The sequence below is a fragment of the Dipodomys merriami genome, unplaced genomic scaffold, assembly GCF_024711535.1.
Source record: "Dipodomys merriami isolate MVZ:Mamm:240054 unplaced genomic scaffold, mDipMer1.0.p SCAF_14, whole genome shotgun sequence".
Lineage (NCBI taxonomy): Eukaryota > Metazoa > Chordata > Mammalia > Rodentia > Heteromyidae > Dipodomys > Dipodomys merriami.
Window position 1 is genome coordinate 17045139 of NW_027202715.1, and position 20258 is coordinate 17065396.

The following is a 20258-nucleotide window of genomic DNA, read 5'->3' on the forward strand; positions in this document are numbered from 1 at the left end:
GTCTTCATATCTTGCCTCCTGGGCAGCTAAGATTACAGGCATGAGCCATCAGCACCCAGTTGAATCAAACACTTTTGCTGCTTAGAGATGGAGTGTCACTAACTTTTCTGCCTGAGCTGACTTCAAACCACAGTCCTCCAGATTTCTTGTTATTGGTGATGGTGGTTGTAGAGCTTGGACTCAGGGCCTGGGTGCTGTTTCTGAGTTCTTTCACTCAAGGCTAGTGCTCTGCTCCTTTGAGCCACAGCACCACATCAGGGTTTTGAGTGGTTAATTGCAGATAAGAGTCTCACAGGGACTTTTTCTGCCTGGCCTGGCTTTGAACCTCAATCCTCAGATCTCAGCCCCCTGAGAAGCTAAGATTATAGGCGTGAGCTCCAGTGTCCAGCTGGTTGTGAGTTGTTTTTTTTTTTTGGGGGGGGGGGTGAACTTTGTTGATGTATTTCACACTACTTTTTAAAAATTTACTCTTATATTACAACAACAACAACAAAATAATACTTGGACAAGGTGCCAGTGGCTCCCACCTGTATTCCTAGCTACTCAGGAGGCTGAGATCTGATGATAGAAGTTCAAAGCCAGCCTGGGCAGACAAATCCAAGGAAGGGACTCTTATCTCCAACTAATCAGCAGAAAACCACAAGTAGGATAATGGTTCATATGGTAGAGCATTAGCCTTGAGGGAGAAAGCCAAGCAAGAGTGTGAGGCTCTGAGTTCAAGCCCCAATACTCTCTCTCTCTCTCTACACACACACACACACACACACACACACACACACACACACACACGCACATACACACACACGCACGCACACACACACACACACACACACACACACACACACACAAATGAAGACGCTGAGGTCCATGAAGGCTAACACCTTGTTGGGCCTTTGTACTCTCCAAGTGTGCTTGCATGTCTTTATGTTTCAGGTCGGAGCTCTTAAGCCTCCTGAAGACCTACAATTGCTACCATGAGGGCCGAAGCTTCCAGCTCCGACACCGAGAGGTGAGGCCCACAGTCCCTATTTGCAGGGTCTCTGAGGCTGCCAGCCCATGTCCCCGGAGTCCCCTGGGCCGGCAGTCTGCATCCACAGGGTCCCCAAGGTAAGGTCATCAGTCTGCGCCCATGGGGTCCCCCAGGTAAGGCCAGCAGTCTGAGTTTGCAGGGTCCCTGAGACCAGCAGTCTGTGTCCACAGGGGCCCTGGAGGTGAGGCCGGCAGACTGTGTTCATGGGGTCACTGTTTTTCCTGGTTTGCTGACGGCAATCTTGACCACATTGTGGTTTCCAGGTACCCTGGTGTGGACAGTTAGACAGCGACCCCAGTCACTTTCTAGCTCAGGATCAGCTTACAGTGGACAGGAGACAGTTGAACCATCCTTGCCAGTTGAACCATCCCTTCAGCCAGGACCTTTGTTGTGAGATTTACTGAGACATCAGACTCTGAAATCTCTGTGTATATTGGGGTAAGGGGTGCTGAGGCTTGAACTCAGGGCCTAAGCACTGTCCCTTAGCTGTTTCACTCCAGGCTGGAGCTCTACCACTTGAGCTCTACCAGTTTTTTTTTGCTGGTTAGTTGGAGCTAAGAGTTTTGCAGACTTTCCTGCCCAGGCTGGCTTTGAACTGCAATCCTCAGACCTCAACCTCCTGAGTAGCTAGGAGTACAGGTGTGAACAACAGCACTAGTCTTTTAGAGATGACATAGTCCCTTCCTTCCTCTGTGACAGGGACTGTGGAGGAGCCCACCCCCTCTGTTCCCTCCCACCTAACCACATGGCCCAGACCTTTGCACCTGGTCCTTCCTTTGCCCTAAGACCTCCCACTTTAAAGTGAGGTGCTGGGCTATGCTGGTGTTTACAAGGTCAGACAACCCCACTGGGGCTCCCCCTCGGACAAGTGTTTTCCTGGGATGTTTTGCACTGATGGAGATCCTGCTCTTTGAAGGCTGGTGCACCAGCTGCTTTGATTGAAAACCTTATGTTGGGGATAATTTTGTCTATATTACAAATCAAAATGAGAGCAGAGTGGCCTGTGCCTTTTAAAGGTGAAGGAGGGTTTTAACGAGGCTGATTGGTGTCTTGGGAGAAAACGCACCTATGTGGAAACATTGCTGTGTAAGCTTACCAATTTAGAAAAACAGTGTGAGGCAGAGTCAAGGTTGACCCAGCCTGGGATCTGCTCTCATCCAGCTCGACACCTCCCCCTAGTGGCCATCACCACACACTACATACAGCCTGGCTCATTGCTCCAGACTTCCTGAGCATTGTGGGAAAGGAAAGGAACTTCCCCTCCACCAGGGTCTCTGTGACAGAAAGCCAGGCTCTTCCCCAGGGAGAAGAAAGGGGGTAGAGCGGGGGGGGGGGGGGGGGGGGGTAGTTACTCTCACTCTCACTCCCCCTTTAAGGCCTGGAAGACCACTGGACCCTGGCTGTTCTCAGCCTGCCCAGGGCCTTGTGCTGTCCCCCTCCTCACTCCAGCTCACTCCAACAGCAAAGGACTGGAGAACGTGACTGCTCATAGGAACAGAAGAACCTAACCAAGCTGGATGCCCGTGCCTCACACCTGTAATCCTAACTACTCAGGGGCTGAGATCTGAGGATGGCGGTTCAAAGCCAACCTGGACAGGAAAACCTGTGCCATACTTATCTAATTAATCACCAAAAAGCAAGAAGTAGAGCTGTGACTCAAATGACAGAGTGCTAGTCTTGAGCAAAACAATGCCTGGGCCCTGAGTTCAAGCTCTAGAACAAGAAAGAAAGAAAGAAAGAAAGAAAAAGAAAGAAAGAAAGAAAGAAAGAAAGAAAGAAAGAAAGAAAGAAAGAAAGAAAGAAAGAAAGAAAGAAAGAAAGAAAGAAAGGAAGAAAGGAAGGAAGGAAGGAAGGAAGGAAGGAGGAAGGGAGGAAGGAGGAAGGGAGGAAGGGAGGAAGGGAGGGAAGAAGAAAAAGAGCCTAGCTCATGGGGAAAGGAATCCTTCTAGGCTGTTCTGTGCATACAGTCTTGCAGTACTTCCAAAAGCCCTTTCTTAAGATGCCATTTTCCTCTGTCGTATCAGAGGTTAGCTGCAGAGGGTCCTAGGGCTCCTCTCTTCCAGCCTGTTAGCCCTACCATCAATATGGTTTTGGGGTATAGCAGCCTCCATGAACATTAAGCTGAGGGTCAGTGACTCCTGACCCGGGGTGTGTATGTGTGTGTATGCTGGTACTAAGGCTTAACTCAGGACCTGGGTGCTGTCCACTTAGCTTTTTTCACTCAAGGCTGGTGCTCTGTCACTTGAGCCACAGCTTTATTTCTGGCTTTTACTTGGCTAACTGGAGATGAGTCTCACAGACTTTCCTTCTCCTGTCTGGCTTTGAACCCCAATCCTCAGAACTGCTAGGATAACAGGCATGAGCCACCAATGCCAGGCTCTGACCTGATTTTCCAGTTGCTTTGTAGAAGAGGCTGCAGCAAGCCTAGCCTGTCTCGTCACTGGTGAGGCGCACATGGTGCACATTCGCCCTTCCCCACATACAGATACAGGCTGTCCCATGTATTAACAGCAGGTCAGGTGACCAGGGAATTGAGGCTCCTGAGGAGGTATAGCAGGTTCTGACAGATGCAAACACCTGTCTTCTCCAAGTCCACTTGGACAGTTTCCCCACCTCCTGGGGGAGATAGAGGACAGTGGGTGATGTCCCTCATTTTACATATAAGGAAACTGAGGAAATTGCCTCTCTGAAACTTTCTTTGTAGTATGTGATTTACTTTCTGCTTTTTTCTTTTTTCATTAATTTTTGGGACTTGAACTCAGGGCCTGGTTCTGTCCTGAAGCTTCTTTTGCTCAAGAATAGTGCTCTACCATTTGAGCCACAGTTCCCTCACCACACCTCCATCCCTGGGATGACAATAGCTACCCTGAGTATTGCTTGCTTCCACTCAGCAGCTCCGCTTGGGAAATGCCCCTACTGTTTCTCATTGTGCCATGAGAAAACCAAGGAACAGAGACACGAAGTCACTGTCTCAAGGTGATCAGCTAGGAAAAGCAAGATCAGATAGCATCACTCCTGGCTCCCGTGAGGAGCAGGATATTCCTGCAGAAAGACGTGCTCCTTCCTGAGACCTGCTGGAGACATGGCTACCACACGGCGCAGGCAGGGAGATAGCCACCGGCCCTGCTTCGTACAGGAGTCTTTATTGGGGAAGGGTCAGAGTTCATGAATCACGGGGAGGTGCAAGTACAGACTTCTAAGGATACTGCTGGGGCGGGGACGACAGGAGGCAACTGTGAGCCTGGCAGGTTGTTCCGAAATCCAGCTCTGTTGCCTGTCCCAAGATGGTCTCGCCAGAGAGTGCCCAAGTGCTCTGACTTCACAGGGTCTCCCTCTGGCTTTGCTTCTGTCCATCGGTCTATGTGCATCCCAGTGGCCATCAGAGGAGCTGGTCGCCCTGGACAAGCCCTTATTTGGCTGCTTTACCTGAGATTCCCCAAAGAGCCAATCCAGAGGGTCAGCAGTGCCAGCAGAGGGCGCTGTAGGCAGCTGCCCCCTGAAGCAGGGAGTCTTGTCCAATCGGGTCACAGCCAGGCGGCTCTTCTCACTGGCCTGCGCTGGGGGGTGGGGTCTGTTGGTCCAGCCCCTGGCTGCAATCTTGTCCAGCACAGAAGCTGGCTGTGCCAGCTGACAGATTGACCTCACGTAGTCGTCCAGGCTGGGAGAGGCTGGGGGCTCCTGCCCGGGCCCTCCGGCCACCATCTCCTCTGAAGTCTCTCGAATTGTGGGTAGTTGAGCCACAGACAGCAGAAGCCGGGACCTCATTGCTGCTGATAAAGCCAAGGCAGCAACCTGTTGGCAGATGGGAGACAGAAGGTGAGGGCCTGTAGTCCCAGCCTGACCCCCTCCTCTGTCCCCTCCTCCATCCGGGGCTGCAGAGGTGAGGTTCACAGCCCATGCCCGTGGCTCCCTGCTCTTCCTTCCTACTCACATTAAAAACTCACAGGCATAGCCAGGCATCGGTGGCTCACACCTGTAATCCTAGCTACTCAGGAGGCTGAGCTCTGAGGACTGAGGTTCAAAGCCAGCCTGAGCAGGAAAGTCCATGAGACTTGTATCTTCAGTTAATCAGCAAAAAGCCAGAAGCAGTGAGGCACTAGTGGTTCACAACTGTAATCCTAGCTATTTAGGAGGCTGAGATCAGAGGATTGAGGTTCAAAGCCAGCCAGGCAGAAAAGTCCAAGAGACTTTTATTTGTAATGAACTAACAAAAAGCTGGAAGTAGAGATGTGTCTGAAGTGGTAGAGCACAAGCCTTTAGTGAAAAAGTCAGGCAAGAGTCGGAAGCCCTGAGCTCAACCTCCAGGACCAGCACAATCAAACCATGTGGCTGGCTGAGTGCCAGTGGCTTACAGCTATAATCCTAGTTGCTCAGGGAGGCTGAGATCTGAGGATCAGGCTCAAAGCCAGCCTGGGCGGGAAAGTCTGTGAGACTTATCTCCAATTAACCACCAGAAATAGAGCTGTGACTCAAGTGGTAGAGCACTTGAGCAAAATTGCTCAGGGACAGCTCCCAGGCTCTGAGTTCAACTCCAGGACTGGCGCTAAATAAATAAATAAATAAATAAACAAATAAATAAACAAATAAATAAACAAATAAAAGTTGTGTGTCAGCACAAAGCCACTGCTTCTGGTAGCTTTGTCCTGATCTACCCAGTAGGAAAGCTGGACCATTCCACGCTGAGGGTGGCTGCCAGGATAAACACAGCCCTGTGTTTTGCCTGTATCCAGAAGGCAACTTCTCTCTTACCTGTGGCTGTGGGGGGGATGAAGGCAGCAGGGAGGATGGGGCGAGGTTGGTCTAGTTCCCAGGAAGCTCTGTGGTGGAGAGGTGGAGGTTAGGTCCAGTGTTGGGTCCCTGGGAGAATCTTAAGGATAATGTTCTCTCCTGAGAACTCAAGGTCTGTGGCTGCTTTTATATCTTTTCTGTGGCCATCAATTACTGTCACAGGGCCCAGAATAGCTGTGCTCCGGAAGGCTGGAAGGAAAACAGCCTGGTGGGCAGGGCCTGGGCCAGCTGCCAGCTGGGAGAGCTGTTTGTCTCATGGAAGCTGAGGGTGTTTACACTGACAGGAAGGGAGTAGTGCTCATGTGTCCCGGCCTGGGAGGCCCTGGGAGAGTCAGGGGACAGACAGCTTCGGGGTCTATAACTGCCAGAAAGTATTACCTACCATGTATATGCTACGCTAGTACATACGCTAGTCTTGGCCTCCCACTGGCTTCTGCTGGGCCCTGGGCCTGCACATGTAGGGTTGGTTGAGTGACCATGACAGGGGACACCGGCCACGCAGAGCCACAGCCTAGAGGATCCTTAGGTGTGCTCCAGGCTGAGCACAGCCTACAATGGACTGGATGAAGAGCAGCCCCTGGGGTACAATCCTGGCCTCACAGCATCCTAAACAGGGTGCTTTCTTTTTTCTTTTTCTTTTTCTCACACATATGTATCACAAATGCAATCTTCCATTGTCTATAATACAGTTATTAAAAATACAAGCACGCTGGGGTTAGAAACATGGCTCCGTTGGTAGAGTACTAGGCAGTGAGTAAAAGCATCAGGTACAGAGTTCGAGTCCTGTTCGTGGATCTAAAAAAATAAAGGAAAAATATAAGCATGCTACTAGCATTTTTAAAAATTGTTTTTGTACTGGTAATAGCGTTGAGCTCAGGGCCTTGGGTGCTGACCCAGAGCTTTTTTGTTCTAGGCTGGCACTCTACCACTAGAACCACAGCTCCACTTCCAGCTTTTTGGTGGTTCCTTGGAGATACAAGTCTTGCAGACTTTCCTGCCCAGGCTGGCTTCAAACCTCGATGCTCAAATCTCAACCTCCTGAGCGGCTAGGATTATAGCCATAAACCAAAGCATAATCCATAAACCAAGGCACCCAGCTTTTTGCTACTTTCTTAATTGCCTTCTTTAGCAAATGCTGCAAGCTCCTATCCAAAAGCTGTGTGTACATTCTGATCATTGACAGTAGACCTCCTTTTCTGTGGGTGGTGGGGTGTTGGAAACAGAAGTGATTAGCAACCATGAGATCCACACCATGAGTTCTGCCATAGTTGTGCACACGTTTCCGTGGCATCTTCTTCCTCACAGTTGAAAGCCAGACTGAGCAGGAAAACCCATAACACTGTTATTATGTCCACTTAAGCCAGAAGTAGAGCTGTGGTAGAATGCAATCCTTGAGTGGAAAAGGCTGAGGGATGGCATGCAGGCCTTGAGTTCAAGCCCAAGTATCAGCATGTGCGTACACACACACACACACACACACACACACACACACACACACACACACACACACACACAGAGTCAGGCTGTATGTTCAATGTTCTTGCCACAAACCTAAAAAATAACAGCAATGGGAGAGTGAGGGTCCAAGTTGGCTACCCATGGGGAAAGGGTGCCCAAGCTTTCTAGAAGATTCTCTGGACATATGAATAGTGATATCTGGCCAGGCTTGCTTGTGGGTAATTGGCCTGACAACGAAGGCATGGGAGTATGAGCAGAAGCCAGCCAGGCACCCATGGAGTGAGAAGATGCCACGCACCTTGTGGAGCTGAGGTGAGGGGAAGCCCAAGCAGCTGGGGTCGAGGGATGAGAACTTTTGTAGAGATACTGGTGGGGCAAAACATGGGGCCATCAGTATTCCAGAAGTAGTGAGCAAAAAAGATGGACACAAGTGCTTCATGCCTATAATCCTAGCTACTCGGGAAACTGAGATCTGAGGATCAAGGTTCAAAACCAGCCCAGGCAGGAAAGTCTGTGAGACTCTTATCTCCAATGAACCCCCAAAAAGTTGGAAGTAGAGGTGTGGCTCAAGTGACAGAATGCTGAGCTTGAGCAAAAAAGGCTAAGCAAGTGTGCCCAGGCCCTGAGTTCAAGCCCTCAAAAGATCAGCCATCAAGAAGAAAACAAGCTTGGAATTCTGGGGTGGGCTGACCCCAGGTATGAGGGTCCTGCTGCTGTCTGGGGTATGAGGAGAGGGCAGAGCTCAGATCTAGCTAGAGCAGCAGCCACTGCCCTGGTGGGCATGAGGCCCTTCGGGAGCTGGTGACCACAGGACCCTGGCCAGGGCACAGTTTGGTCAGGGAGGCAGCCAGACTGGCCTTCTCTGGGATGTGCTTCCTGGCCATCGTGTGGACGTGCATGCCGGACAGCTTTGGGGTCCTTTGGGACACCTGACTGGGCAACTCTGTCCTGTCCTGACCATGTGTCTGGCCAGGCCTGGGCTGAACTCTCTCAGGCTTCCTCCCTCAGGCCCTGGCTCTGTGCCTCAGAGCACGTAGAGGAGTGTATCTGGGGACTTGCCTGAGTAGCCTGTCAGGGCATTCTGGGGCAGGGGAGGTACCCCCAATGTCCACTGCTCTGAAGGAGGAGACTGACCTATCTGCACTCCCTTTCCCAGGAGGAAGGGGCTCTGATCATTGAGGGGCTCCTCAACATCGCATGGGGGCTCAGACGGCCCATCCGGCTTCAGATGCAGGATGACCACGAACGTGTGCGCCTCTCCTCCATCTCCTGGTCACACCCACAGCCCAGCTGCTCCCCGTGAGTGCCCAGCGTGGGGCGGGGCTGGGGGCCTCCAGAACACCTCTCAGCTCAAACTCTGCTGTTGATTCTAGTGTGTCCTCAGCCCAGGGCTCAGGCATGGGGCATAGCCTGGCCACACACACACACCCTGACTCTGGGTGGCCTCCTTCCCTCCTCCCTTCCCTCTCTATTTTGTAGTATTGGGAATTGAACCCAGGGCCAGGCACTCTACCACTGACCATCTCTCCCCAGCCCATTGGGTACAGCACTGAGAAAGTGTTAATGATGAATTCACACAAAAATAACCTCCTTCCTTCCTCCCTTCCTCCCTTCCTCCCTTCCTTCCTTCCTTCCTTCCTTCTTCTTTTATTTCTCCTTTCCCTTCTTTTCCTTTTTCCCCCTTTTTTCTCCTCTTCTTTCCACCTTCTTCTTTCCTTCCTTCTATACTTTTTTTCTTTCAAGGCATGGCTTTGCGATGTAGTTCAGGCCGCCTTAAACTCATCAAACTCATGCCTCGGCCTCCTGAATGCTAGGATTACAGACATGCACCTTTACTCCTATTGCTTTTATTATAATGTATGCTCTGTTTTTGTAAATGTATCCAAATGTAAGGTCAGATTAATTTTACTGTTCAAAAATGTGTCAGAAAGATTTGATATAGAAAAAAACAAAACAGAACAAAAAAATGTTTTAATCAGAAGGATACCATGTCTTACCTGTCATACTGCTTCCTGTACTTCTACTACCCGCCTCAAAAAGGGGAGTTATCATATATATATATATTTTTTTTTTTTTAAAGAAGTTAGCAGCCAGGCACAAGTGGCTCCCACCAATTTCGTGTGTGTGTGTGTGTGTGTGTGTGTGTGTGTGTGTGTGTGTGTGTGTGTGTGTGTGTGTGTGTGTGTGTGTGTGTGTGTGTGCTGGTACTGGAGCTTAAACTCAGGGTCTCTCACTCTTACTGGGCTTTTCCACTTGAGGCTGGTGCTCTACCCCTTGAGCTATACCTCCACTTCTAGCCTTTTGATAAGTATCTCATGGACTTTTCTGACCCAGCTGGTTTTTGGACTGAGATCTTCAGATCTCAGCCTCCTGATTAGCTAGGATTACATGCATGAGCCACCAGCACCCAGCCCTTTACTATATTTTATTGTTTAAAATTTACTTCATTTGAGCCAGGCACTGGTGGCTCACATCTGTAATCCTAGCTACTCAAGAGGCTGTGATCTGAGGATCGCAGTTCAAAGCCAGCCCAGGCCAGCAAGTCTGTGGGACTCTAATCTCCAATTAATGATCCAAAAACAGGAAGTGGAGCTGTGGCTCAAGTGGTAGAACTCTAGCTTTGAGCACAAAAGCTCAGGGACAATGCCCAGGCCCTGAGTTCAAGCCCCACAACTGACCCAAAACAAAACAAATCAAAGTTATTCCATTCAGCCTGCTGCTTCTTGCGCCTTCTCTTTGGCCTGAGTTGTCTTTCTGGACAGCAGTCACCTGAGCAGCAGGATTGTCTCTTTTCAGCAAGGAGATGCCACCCCAGGATGGCGGGAGCACCACTGAGGAGCCGGGTGCTCAGCCCCAACACAAGGCCATGAGTTCCAGAGATGGTTCAGGTAAGTGGGACCTGCCAGACCATCTGACTCCAGGGAGAAGAGCGGCCTGGCCCCTGACCATCACCTCTGAGGAGCCCCATCACTGCACTGCTTCAGTGCCCCGAGTCCCCTACACCATACTTCATGACATTAAAAAAAAAAAAAGAGCTGGGAGTCCATGGCTCACACCTGTCATCCCAGCCACTCAGGAGGCTGAGATCTGGGGATTGCAGTATGAAGCCAGCCTGGACAGGAAAGTCCGTGAGACTCTTATCTCCAATTAACCACCAGAAAACACAAAGTGGAGCTGTGACGTCAAGTGGTAGAGCGCTCGCCTAGAGCAAAAGGGCCCAGGGACAGTGCCCAGGCCCTGAGTTCAAGCCCCATAATTCACTAAATAAAATATACAGGAGCCATCATTGCCCCCACCATGTGCTGGGACTGGCCTTGCCGGGGCTCTGGGGGCCTCACAGCCCCTGTGGCAACAGTCTCCACTGCTAGGGCCATGGCAGTTGCTACCTTTTCCTCCTCCATTCTCTTTTCCCTTTGCAGGGTCCCTGGAGGAGGAGGAGGAGATCCCACAGCTGCTGCGGACCCAGAGCGATGCCAGCTGTGTGATCCAGAGGAGGCCCAAGTCCCGCACACCTGCTGAGGCCCAGCGGGTGCGGAGACACCGATTCTCCATCAACGGGCACTTCTACAATCACAAGGTAATGTCCCCACCCGGCCTTGCCTGGTCCCCAGTCTGGTGTGCAGGAATCATCCCCCTGCACGGAGTCAGGAGCCCCATTTCACCAGGACCTTCCCATCCTGATTTCTCAGGAGGAGAAATAACCAGTCCAAAGTCACCTCAGCATAGCACTTCCATCCTCAACCCACGCCGTCTCCACCCCCCTCCCCTGCCCAGTCCAGACATCCCCACATCCTGTGGAGTTTGGGCAAGTGAAGCTTAAGGCAGTTAGACAATATAGGTCACGCCTGTCATCCTTGCTACTCAGGAGGCTGAGATCAGAGGGTAGACATTCCAAGCAGTCGTCCTTGAGACTCTCCAATGAACCACCAGGAAGCTGGAGCTGTGGATTCAATGGTAGAGCATCAATCAGCCTTGAGCACAAATCTCAGGAACAAAGCCCAGGTCCTGCATTCAAACCCTAGTATTTGCACGTGTGTCACACACACACACACACACACACACACACACACACACACACACACACACACACAGCTTAAGGCAAACAGTAATGCCGAGTTTATTACCATGATTATCGTTATGATTGTTGGTACTAGAGTTTGAGCTCAGGATTCGCAGTTGCTAGGAAAGTGCCATACCAATGAGCCATGGCCACCACCCACCAAGATTATCATTACCGCTGACATTTCTGATGGCCCCACCCTCCAGCTCCATCGATTGTTTGTTCCTGGGAACACTGTGTATCCAGCTGCCCTTTCTGGGTCAATTAAGCCTTCTCAGTGAGGTGTGCCCCAGGGCCTGCGTGTTCCCACAGAACCTGGGTGGCTTCTAATTCCCAGCACTCAGCCTTTTGTCCTAGTATGTATTGTACCGACCTTGGAGAAAGCACCATTTCCCCCATTACATCATGAGTAAACAACTAGAGAAGTTGATTGTGACTATAAATGGAAGGGCGGCTTGGGTGAGGCCCTGTTCAGGGTGTCCTATGACCTGCTATATCCTGCTGTACCGGGAAAGAAAGTGGAGTGGAGGCCTTTCCAGTGTGAGCCGCTTCTGTGTGTGTGTGTGTGTGTGTGTGTGTGTGTGTGTGTGTGTGTGTGTGTGTGTGTGTGTGTATGTGTGTGTGTGTGTGCATGTGCATGTACGTGTGCCAGTATTGGGGCTTGAACTCGTGGCCTCTCGCTCTCTCTTCCCTTTTTGCTCAAAATTGGTGCTCTACCACTGACGCTATAATTTCACTTCAAGCGTTTTGCTGGTTAGCTGGAGATAAGAGGCTCACAGATGTTTCTGACCTGGCTGGCTTTGATCCTTTATCCTCAGATCTCAGCCTCCTGAATAGCTAGGATTACAGGCATAGCTACTGGCACCCAGCTGGTGTAGCATTTAAATGAGGTCTTTTTGAGACGAGAAAGTAACCTAAGGCCCTCTATTCTTACTTGGAGCTGACTAATTTCATCTTCAGTTCTTACTTGGAGCTGACTAATTTCATCTTCAGGAAAGGCCTCCTGTTGACAAGATCATATCCTTAAGAAACCGAATATCTCTGTTCCTTATTTCTTGGAAATGGAAGGTCTAACTCTGCCCTGCGTGGAGTGAATGTATGAGCCACATCCTCCAGGTCTCAGCTGCGGAGAGCTACAGTTTGAGGCTACTGCTGGATCAGAACAGACTGGAAACTAGCTAGGGATACTAAAAAGAGCCTTAAGTACCCTGAGCCTCAGCTCTTTCCTTGGGAAAGCAAATTGTAGAAGCAGACTCTGCAGATTTGAACTTGGCTTGTGGAACAAGGAGAAGTCCACTCACACAGATGGGGCAGCACACCACCTCCCAGCTTCATTGGGGTTTCAGCCATCACACAGTTCTTAGTAAAGGCACTGTCCTTTCTAGAGGGGCAATCCTGACTAGCTTTATTTTTTCTTTTGGTGCCAGTCCTAGGGCTTGAACTCAGGGCCTAGGCACTATCTCTGAGCAGTTTCACTCAAGGCTAGTGCTCTACCACTTCAGCCACAGCTCCACTTCTTATTTTCTGGTGGTTATTTGGAAATAAAAGAAGTTCCATGGAGCCGGGTACTGGTGGCTCACACCTGTAATCCTAGCTACTAGGAGGCTGAGATCTGAGGATTGTGGTTCAAACCAGCCCAGGCAGGAAACTGTGAGGCTCTTATTTCCAATAAACCACTAGAAAACCAGAAGTGGTGTTATGGCTCAAGTGGTAGAGTGCTCGCTCGCCTTACACTGAAGAGCTGAGGGATAGCGCCCAAGCCCAGAGTTCAAGCCCCACAACCGACCAAAAAAAAAAAAAACAGTTCCATAGACTTTCCTGCTCAAGCTAGCTTCAAACTGTATCTTCATATCTAAAACCCCTGAGTAGCTAGGATTATAGGCATGAGCCATGGTACCTGGTGTGACCAGCTATTTAACACCACTCCCCCAAGCATACACCTTCTTTCTAAGGAAAAGGAACTAATTCCACATGATTCATTGGGCAGTTAAATTGAAGACTGTCTTTAAATATTCAGCAGCTGGGAGCCGGTGGCTCACACCTGTCATCCTAGCTACTCAGGAGATCTTATGATAGTTGTTTGAAGCCAGCTGGGGCAGAAGAATCAGTGATACTCTTTTTTAGTTTTTCCCCAGTCATGGGGCTTGAATTCTGGGCCTGGGCACTGTCCCTGAGCTCTTCAGCTCAAGGCAAGAACTCTACCACTTGAGCCACAGCACCACTTCTGGTTTTCTGGTGGTTAATTGGGGATAAGAGTCTCACCTCACGGACTTTCCTGCCCAGGCTGGCTTTGAACTGCGATCCTTAGATCTCAGCCTCCTGAGTAGCTAAGATTATAGGTATGAGCCACCAGCACCTAACAGTGATACTCTTCAATTAACCACCAAAAAGCTGGAAATAGGAAATAGAGCTGTAGTTCAAGTGGGAGGGTAGCAGCGTTGACTGAAAAAGTTTAGGGACAGTGCCCAGGCCCTGAGTTCAAGCTCCAGTACCAACACCACACACACACACACACACACACACACACACACACACACACACACACACACACACACACACACACACACACACACACACACACACACACACACACACGGAATACAGTGAGTCTACGCAAACCATGTCTATGGCACAGGGGGCTTGAAGGATCCTGTCATACATATGTAGCAAAAAGATGAGCTGTGCATGGCATTGTGTCATCCAGGCGATGTGTCTTCAGATACTTTTACCTCAAAGCACACTTCACAAAAGTGCTCTGACATGGTACTTATGAGACAGCAGGCCTAGAACTCTACTTCAGAGGCAGATTCTGGTTCAGGAAGTCTAATCATTGGAGAAGAGGAAAGGCAAAAGTAGGACTGTACTTCACTTGATGAAGTGGGGCCGGGCTGCATGTGGAGTTGCAGGATTTTGGAAGGTGGTACTGCAGACATTAGTATGGAAAATGGTCTGGAAGGCCTAAGGTGAAGGGATTTGTTGGGAAGTTCTGCAGTGTGACTTGGGGGCCTCCCCTTAGGCACTGTGGGGAGATGGCAGCTCCAGGGAATCTCCAGCCTGTAGAATCAACAGACACTAGATGATTTGATCCATCTGATGAACTGGATCCTGGGGTCCAGAGAACTGGTCCTGATGGACACATGGCCATCTTTCTTAAGCTCCAGAAGGCACTGTTAGCTTCCCAGGTCCATACCAGCCAAACTGCATGTGGGTGAGCAGATGCTGGTGCTCCTGGGGCCCAAAGTGCATCACTGAGAACCAGCCCAGGGCTCCTCCAGGCCTGCTCTGAGCTGACCTTCTGCCCTGAGCAGACCTCTGTGTTCACTCCTGCCTATGGATCCGTGACCAATGTGAGGGTCAACAGCACTATGACCACCCTGCAGGTGCTTACGCTGCTGCTGAACAAGTTCCGGGTAAGTCTGGCCCCCTGGGGGCAGCCCTGGCCCAGGATGCTGGCAGTCTGCATTGTGGGAGCAGGGCTGGCAAGGCTGGGGTCAGCTGCCCATGGCTCCTATGACAAGCCCAATAAGGCTTTCTCTGCTGAGAGGGCATCCCTGGGATTTTAAACAGAGGAATGGGGCTTGGGGCTTGGTGGCTTTTGTGGTTGTGGTCCCTCTGTTTCCCTTTATCTCTACGACCTGTGTCTGACTTCCTGTGACTCTGCAGGTGGAAGATGGACCCAGTGAGTTTGCGCTCTACATTGTCCATGAATCTGGTGGTAAGTGTCAGTTTCTACTTCTAGGTCATAAAAACAACAAGGCAAACTCACAGCCTGTGCTTTCTCTGTAAAGGCCCTGGCATGGCTGAATCGGTTGATTTGGCAGCCTCTGCCCTCTTCCTCACACATCTCTTCTTCAGCCCAAACCCAGGCACACTTACTATCATTCTCAGAATTTCATGGTAACTGCAAAGTCCTCATTAGCCTTTTTGTTGTTGCTGTTTGTGGTGGTTGTGGGGCTTGAGCTTAGGGCCTGAGCACTGTCCCTGAGCTCTTTTACTCAAGGATAGTGCTCTACTGCTTGAGCCACAGATCTACTTCTGGCTTTTTGGTAGTTTGTTGGCGATAAGAGTTTCACAAACTTTCCTGCTGGGGCTGGCTTTGAACTTTGATCCTCATATCTTTGCCTCCTGAATAGTGAGGATTACAGGCCTGAGCCACCGGTACTCAGCAATTACATAGGACTTTTCTATGATGACTTTTATTGCAGAGAGGACCAGATTAAAGGACTGTGAGTACCCACTGATTTCCAGAATCCTGCATGGGCCCTGTGAGAAGATTGTCAAGATCTTCCTGATGGAAGCTGACCTGGGCGAGGAGGTACCTCATGATGTAAGTGGCCCTGGGCTGGGGCCTGCTCCTCGGGAGGGCTTAGGAGGACACAGGGGGCTCCAGAGGGCTCTGAAGGTGACTTTGACCCTGAGAGCGTCCTCTAGGATGATGCCTTCCAGGCTTCCACCGACATCCAGTAGGACTCCAGTAGTTCTTCAGCCTCCTGTCCTGTGGCCTCCAGCTACATAGCCTGCTTAAAAGAAAGATGAATTAGGGTCTAGAAAACCATAGCCTTGTCATTTTCCTCTGAGACAGATTCCTTCATTAGAGCATGTTTTTGGTGCCAGTCCTGGGGCTTGAACTCATGGCCTGAGTGCTATCACTTCTTTTTCTTCAAAGCGAATGCTCTACCACCTGAGCCACGGCACTACTTTCAGCTTTTACTGAGTAGTTTATTGGAGATAAGAATCTCAGATTTTCCTGCCAGGCTGGCTTTGAACCATGATCCTCTGATCTCAGCCACCAGCACCCAGCCATCACAGCATTGTTGCCATTACATGAAACCCACACAAGAACTCCTCATCTAGGGCCCAACTTGAGCCTTTGCAAAGAAAGGAAGTATCTAAGCCTCACTAATAGTCCAGGTTCTAGCCAATAGATGAGCAGGTTTCCAAACTCCATGGCAGAAGAGACCTGGAGAGTTTCAACCGGAGCAGGCCAGGTGCCCCACCCCCTCGGCCTTCCCACGGGACTGGTATAGCTTTGCTCCATTGTTAGAAACAATGGCAATCCTGTTGCCCAGCCCCTCCCGCCTCTGAGAACACCACTGGACCACTGGACAGTGTAACAGTAGTGAATGCTTTTCCTAATATTCAGCTCAGTATTTCCTCCCAGAAATAACAGCTGCCTTTGAGAAGAACAAAAACAAAAAGAAAATGTTCCTATTCTCCCACGACACAAAGAAGAGCAGTTAGGCGTAAGGTGGAAAGAGGAGCAGATTCTGTGGGTTCAAGACATTGTCTGGCTTGAGGTGACCAAAAAGACATTTTGGAAAGCCAGACATGGGTGGCTCATGCCTATCATCCTTGCTATTTAGGAAGCTGATATCTAAGGATCATGGTTCAAAGCTAGCCTGGGGCAGGAAAGTCTGTGAGATGCTTATTTCCAATTAGCTACCCAAAACCCAGAAATGGAGCTGTAGCTCAGTGATAGCCTTGAGAGAAAAAGCTTAGGGTTAGCACTGAGGCCCTGAGTTCATGCTCCAGAACTGGCACAAAAATTTTGTTCTTCTGGTTTCATTCACATCAACAATGTTCTTGGATTTTCTAGGTCGCCCAGTACATTAAGTTTGAAATGCCAGTGCTGGACAGTTTTGTTGAAAAATTAAAAGAAGAGGAAGAAAGAGAAATAATCAAACTCACCATGAAGTAAGCAACACCACATAAGCCACTGGCGGGTCCTGACCTCCAGGTCATGTGTGCAGGGCGCCCTGTGCTCCGTGGGCAGTTGTTTCTCCTCTGAAGGTGCCAGGTGGGCTTGCTGTTTTGGAAAGCCTGCTAACCCTGGCATCCCAGCCATACTGTCTGGCCCCTGCTCTGAACTGACATCAAGCTGAGGAGAGAGCCTGCCAACCTAGAGGGGGACACCCACTTAGATGGGGCTCAAGCTGAAGGAGGGCCGCAGAAGAAAAGGCAGGGGCAGGAGTGTGGTAGGCTTTTGTTGTTATTGTTTTTTTTTTACTAGTCCTGGAGCTGGAACTCAAGGCCTTGGTGCTGTCCCTGAGCTTTTTTGCTCAAGCTTGGTACTTTATCACTTCAGCCACAGCTCTACTTCCAATTTTTCTTGGGTTCATTGGAGATAAGAGCCTCATAGACTTTCTTGCCTGCACTGGCTTTAAATCTTGACCCTCAGATCTCAGCCTCCTGAGTAGTTAGGATTATAGATGTGAGTCACTGGCATCTGGCTTGTTTTTATGTTTTTGGTTTTTATTTTTAATTTGTGTGTGTGTGTGGGGTGTGGGGGTGAGGGAGTATGGGTGTGTGTACTGGGGCTTGAACTTAGGGCCTGGGTGTTAAACTTTAGCTTTTTTGTTCAAGGCTGGTGTTCTACCACTTGAGACAGACCTCCACTTCCAGCATTTTAGTGGTTAATTGGAGGTAAGAGTCTCATAGACTTTATTTCTGCCCAGGCTGGCTTTGAACTGTGATTCTCAGATCTCAGCCTCCTGAGTAGCTAGGATTATAGATGTGAGCCACCAGTGCCTGGCCATTCCAGGGTTTTAGAGTTGGAAAGGAGCTAGGGGTTTAGGTAGTCAGTCTGCTCATGTGGCACAAGTTAGTTGCAAGCCCAGACTGCCTGACCCAACTCTGCTACCCCAGCTCTCTGCCCCAGCACATCCCTGTGTATTGTGAACTCTGGAATAGCATTGTCCTCATTCCAGGTTTTTGTTGTTGTTGTTTTGAGGTGTGTATGTGTGCGTGCGTGCGTGCGTGCGTGCGTGTGTGTGTGTGTGTGTGTGTGTGTGTGTGTGAGTGAGAGAGAGAGAGGAGAGAGAAAACTAGGGGCTTGCACTCAGGGCCTAGGTACAGTCCCTTATCTGGTGCTCAACTACTTGAGCTTGAGCTACATGGTGGTTGATTGGACATTCTGTAGGTGTGTGTGTGTGTGTGTGTGTGTGTGTGTGTGTGTGTGTGTGTGTCTGTCTGTCTGTCTTGGAGCTTGAACTCAGGTCCTGGGTACTGTATGTCCCTAAGGTGGGTTTTTTTGTTTTGTTTTGTTTTTCTCTGTAGGCCAGTGCTCTACTGCTTGAGCCATATACCTCTACTTCTGACTTATTTTTTGGTGGTTAGTTGGAAATAAGATTCTCACAAACTTTCTTTCTTTCTTTTTTTTTTTTTTTTTGTCGGTCATGGGGCTTGAACTCTGGGCCTGGGCGCTGTCCCTCAGCTCTTCAGCTCAAGGCGAGCGCTCTACCACTGAGCTACAGCGCCACTTCCTCTCACAAACTTTCTTGCCTGGACTGGCCTTGAACCTTGATCCTCAGATCTCAGGCTTCTGAGTACTTAGGATAACAGACATGAGCCACCGGCTCCCGGCCTAGCATTCTATTCCGAAGGTCTATGCAGTCTGCAGTCCTGCTCACCCTTCATCAGAGGGCCAAGGCTGCTCCCCTCTGTGGTGGAGGAGAGGTGATGGTGGGCCATTAGCCAGTTGGGAGCAGAGGTTTCTTGAACCTTCCCTCCCTCTCTCCTGCCTCCCCTCCCCCCAGCCTCAGTCACCTTATCTGTGTCTCCCTCAAGGTTCCAAGCCCTTCGTTTGACAATGCTACAGCGCCTGGAACAGCTAGTGGAAGCCAAGTAGTCAGCTAGCACCTGACTTTTCGGACGTCCCCGTGACAACCACATGAGGAGTTCCAGTGGCCCAGCACAACCTGGCTACTGACCAATGGCCTCTGTGTCCCTGCAGGAACCTGGCATCTGTGCTTCTACCCTGCCCAAAGCCCAAGTAGCTTTTCTGCATACCTCTCCTCAGCCCCAAGGGAACCCCCCTCCAGGGAGCAGATCGGGGCCTGAGGAGCCAGGAACACGCCAGCTGTGTTCTGTGTCTGAGGCTGGCCTGCCAGTGTGGCATCAGCCACATTTATATGGATGTTGGTATGGAAACCCATTCATCCACCTCTCTCAATCAGGAGAGCAGCAGCTGACCCATCCCTCGGGGTCTGGGCTTTATCGGCTTGCCGAGAGCCCTGCCTCATCACGAGTTCCTGTCATCATCCTTGAACCATCCTTGAACCATCCCCTGCCATGCACAGAGCAGGCCTGCCACCCATATGGAGACAGCCATAATGTCATGGCACGGCACCACTCCCTCCAGTGCAGATGTGAGATCTGCAATACAACCACGAGGACCCCATCTGATGTCTGCAGAAGTAGCTTCACTTCTCAGTGAGACCCACAGAATTCTCTTTGTGTGTGGGCAAGTGCACACACACACCCGTGTGCATGCACCTGTACACGCAGTACTGGAGCTTGAACTCAGGGTTTGGGCTCTGTCCCTTAGCTTTTCCACTTGAGCCACAGCTCTACTTCCAGCTTTTTTGGTGCTTAAGTAGAGATAAGAATCCCTCAGACTTTCCTGCCCAGTCTGGCTTCAAACCTGGATCCTCAGATCTCAGCCTCATGATTGGTTAGGATTATAGGCGTGAGCTACTGGCGCCCCTCCAAAACTTTTTCAAGAAGCTTACTGCAGGAAACATTTCAATTTAATCAGCCAAGGAGAGCAGTTCACCTGGCAATAAAGGACTGGTGGATATTGAAAGGCAATCCTCAGCTCCCCCTCCCTCTTACTCTCCTGTGGGCCTCTGTGTGCATCTTCTCTACACTTGAGCCTTGTACCTCTAGTGTCAGGGAGCAATTCTTAATACTTCCCTGAAAAACAGAGCAAAGAGGTGAAAGGTCTGTTTGGGGAAAAAGGGCTTTCAATTCCCTTGGGGCCAGATACTGGACAATTTGTGTTTGTTGACTGCTAGGGAATTTCTGGACTGAATGAGAAAAGCCTTTGCAAAATTATGCAAGGGTTTACATCAGTCTTGTGTTTGTCTAAAAGGAAAGCAAACTGGAGAGCATATTCCTTTCCTGTTGGGTGCAGGATGGGGT

At 50.1% G+C, this 20258-nt stretch overlaps 2 protein-coding genes across 6 annotated transcripts in view; one reads left to right on the forward strand and one right to left on the reverse strand.

The window, feature by feature from the left end:
• Nucleotides 1–19925, forward strand: part of Rassf4 (Ras association domain family member 4) — a 33566-nt gene extending 13641 nt beyond the window's left edge. For 2 of the 5 annotated variants that reach the window (XM_070020859.1, XM_070020858.1), the window contains exons 3-11: nt 934–1009; nt 8433–8575; nt 10073–10164; nt 10696–10853; nt 14645–14746; nt 15000–15051; nt 15542–15663; nt 16933–17030; nt 17700–17937. In XM_070020859.1, the coding sequence (XP_069876960.1) occupies nt 934–1009; nt 8433–8575; nt 10073–10164; nt 10696–10853; nt 14645–14746; nt 15000–15051; nt 15542–15663; nt 16933–17030; nt 17700–17763 (907 nt within the window). In that variant the 3' untranslated portion in view covers nt 17764–17937. Of the gene's footprint in view, nt 1–933; nt 1010–8432; nt 8576–10072; nt 10165–10695; nt 10854–14644; nt 14747–14999; nt 15052–15541; nt 15664–16932; nt 17031–17699; nt 17939–18902 lie in introns of those variants that run through there. The other 3 variants (XM_070020860.1, XM_070020861.1, XM_070020856.1) reach the window with 3 other exon arrangements.
• Nucleotides 4140–5972, reverse strand: Depp1 (DEPP autophagy regulator 1). The gene is made up of 2 exons (XM_070020862.1): nt 5780–5972; nt 4140–4822 (listed from the first exon to the last, which is right to left on the reverse strand). Exon 2 carries the CDS (start codon nt 4793–4795, stop codon nt 4187–4189), a length of 609 nt encoding a protein of 202 aa, XP_069876963.1. The 5' UTR covers nt 4796–4822; nt 5780–5972; the 3' UTR covers nt 4140–4186.
• Nucleotides 19926–20258: the final 333 nt, after the last annotated feature.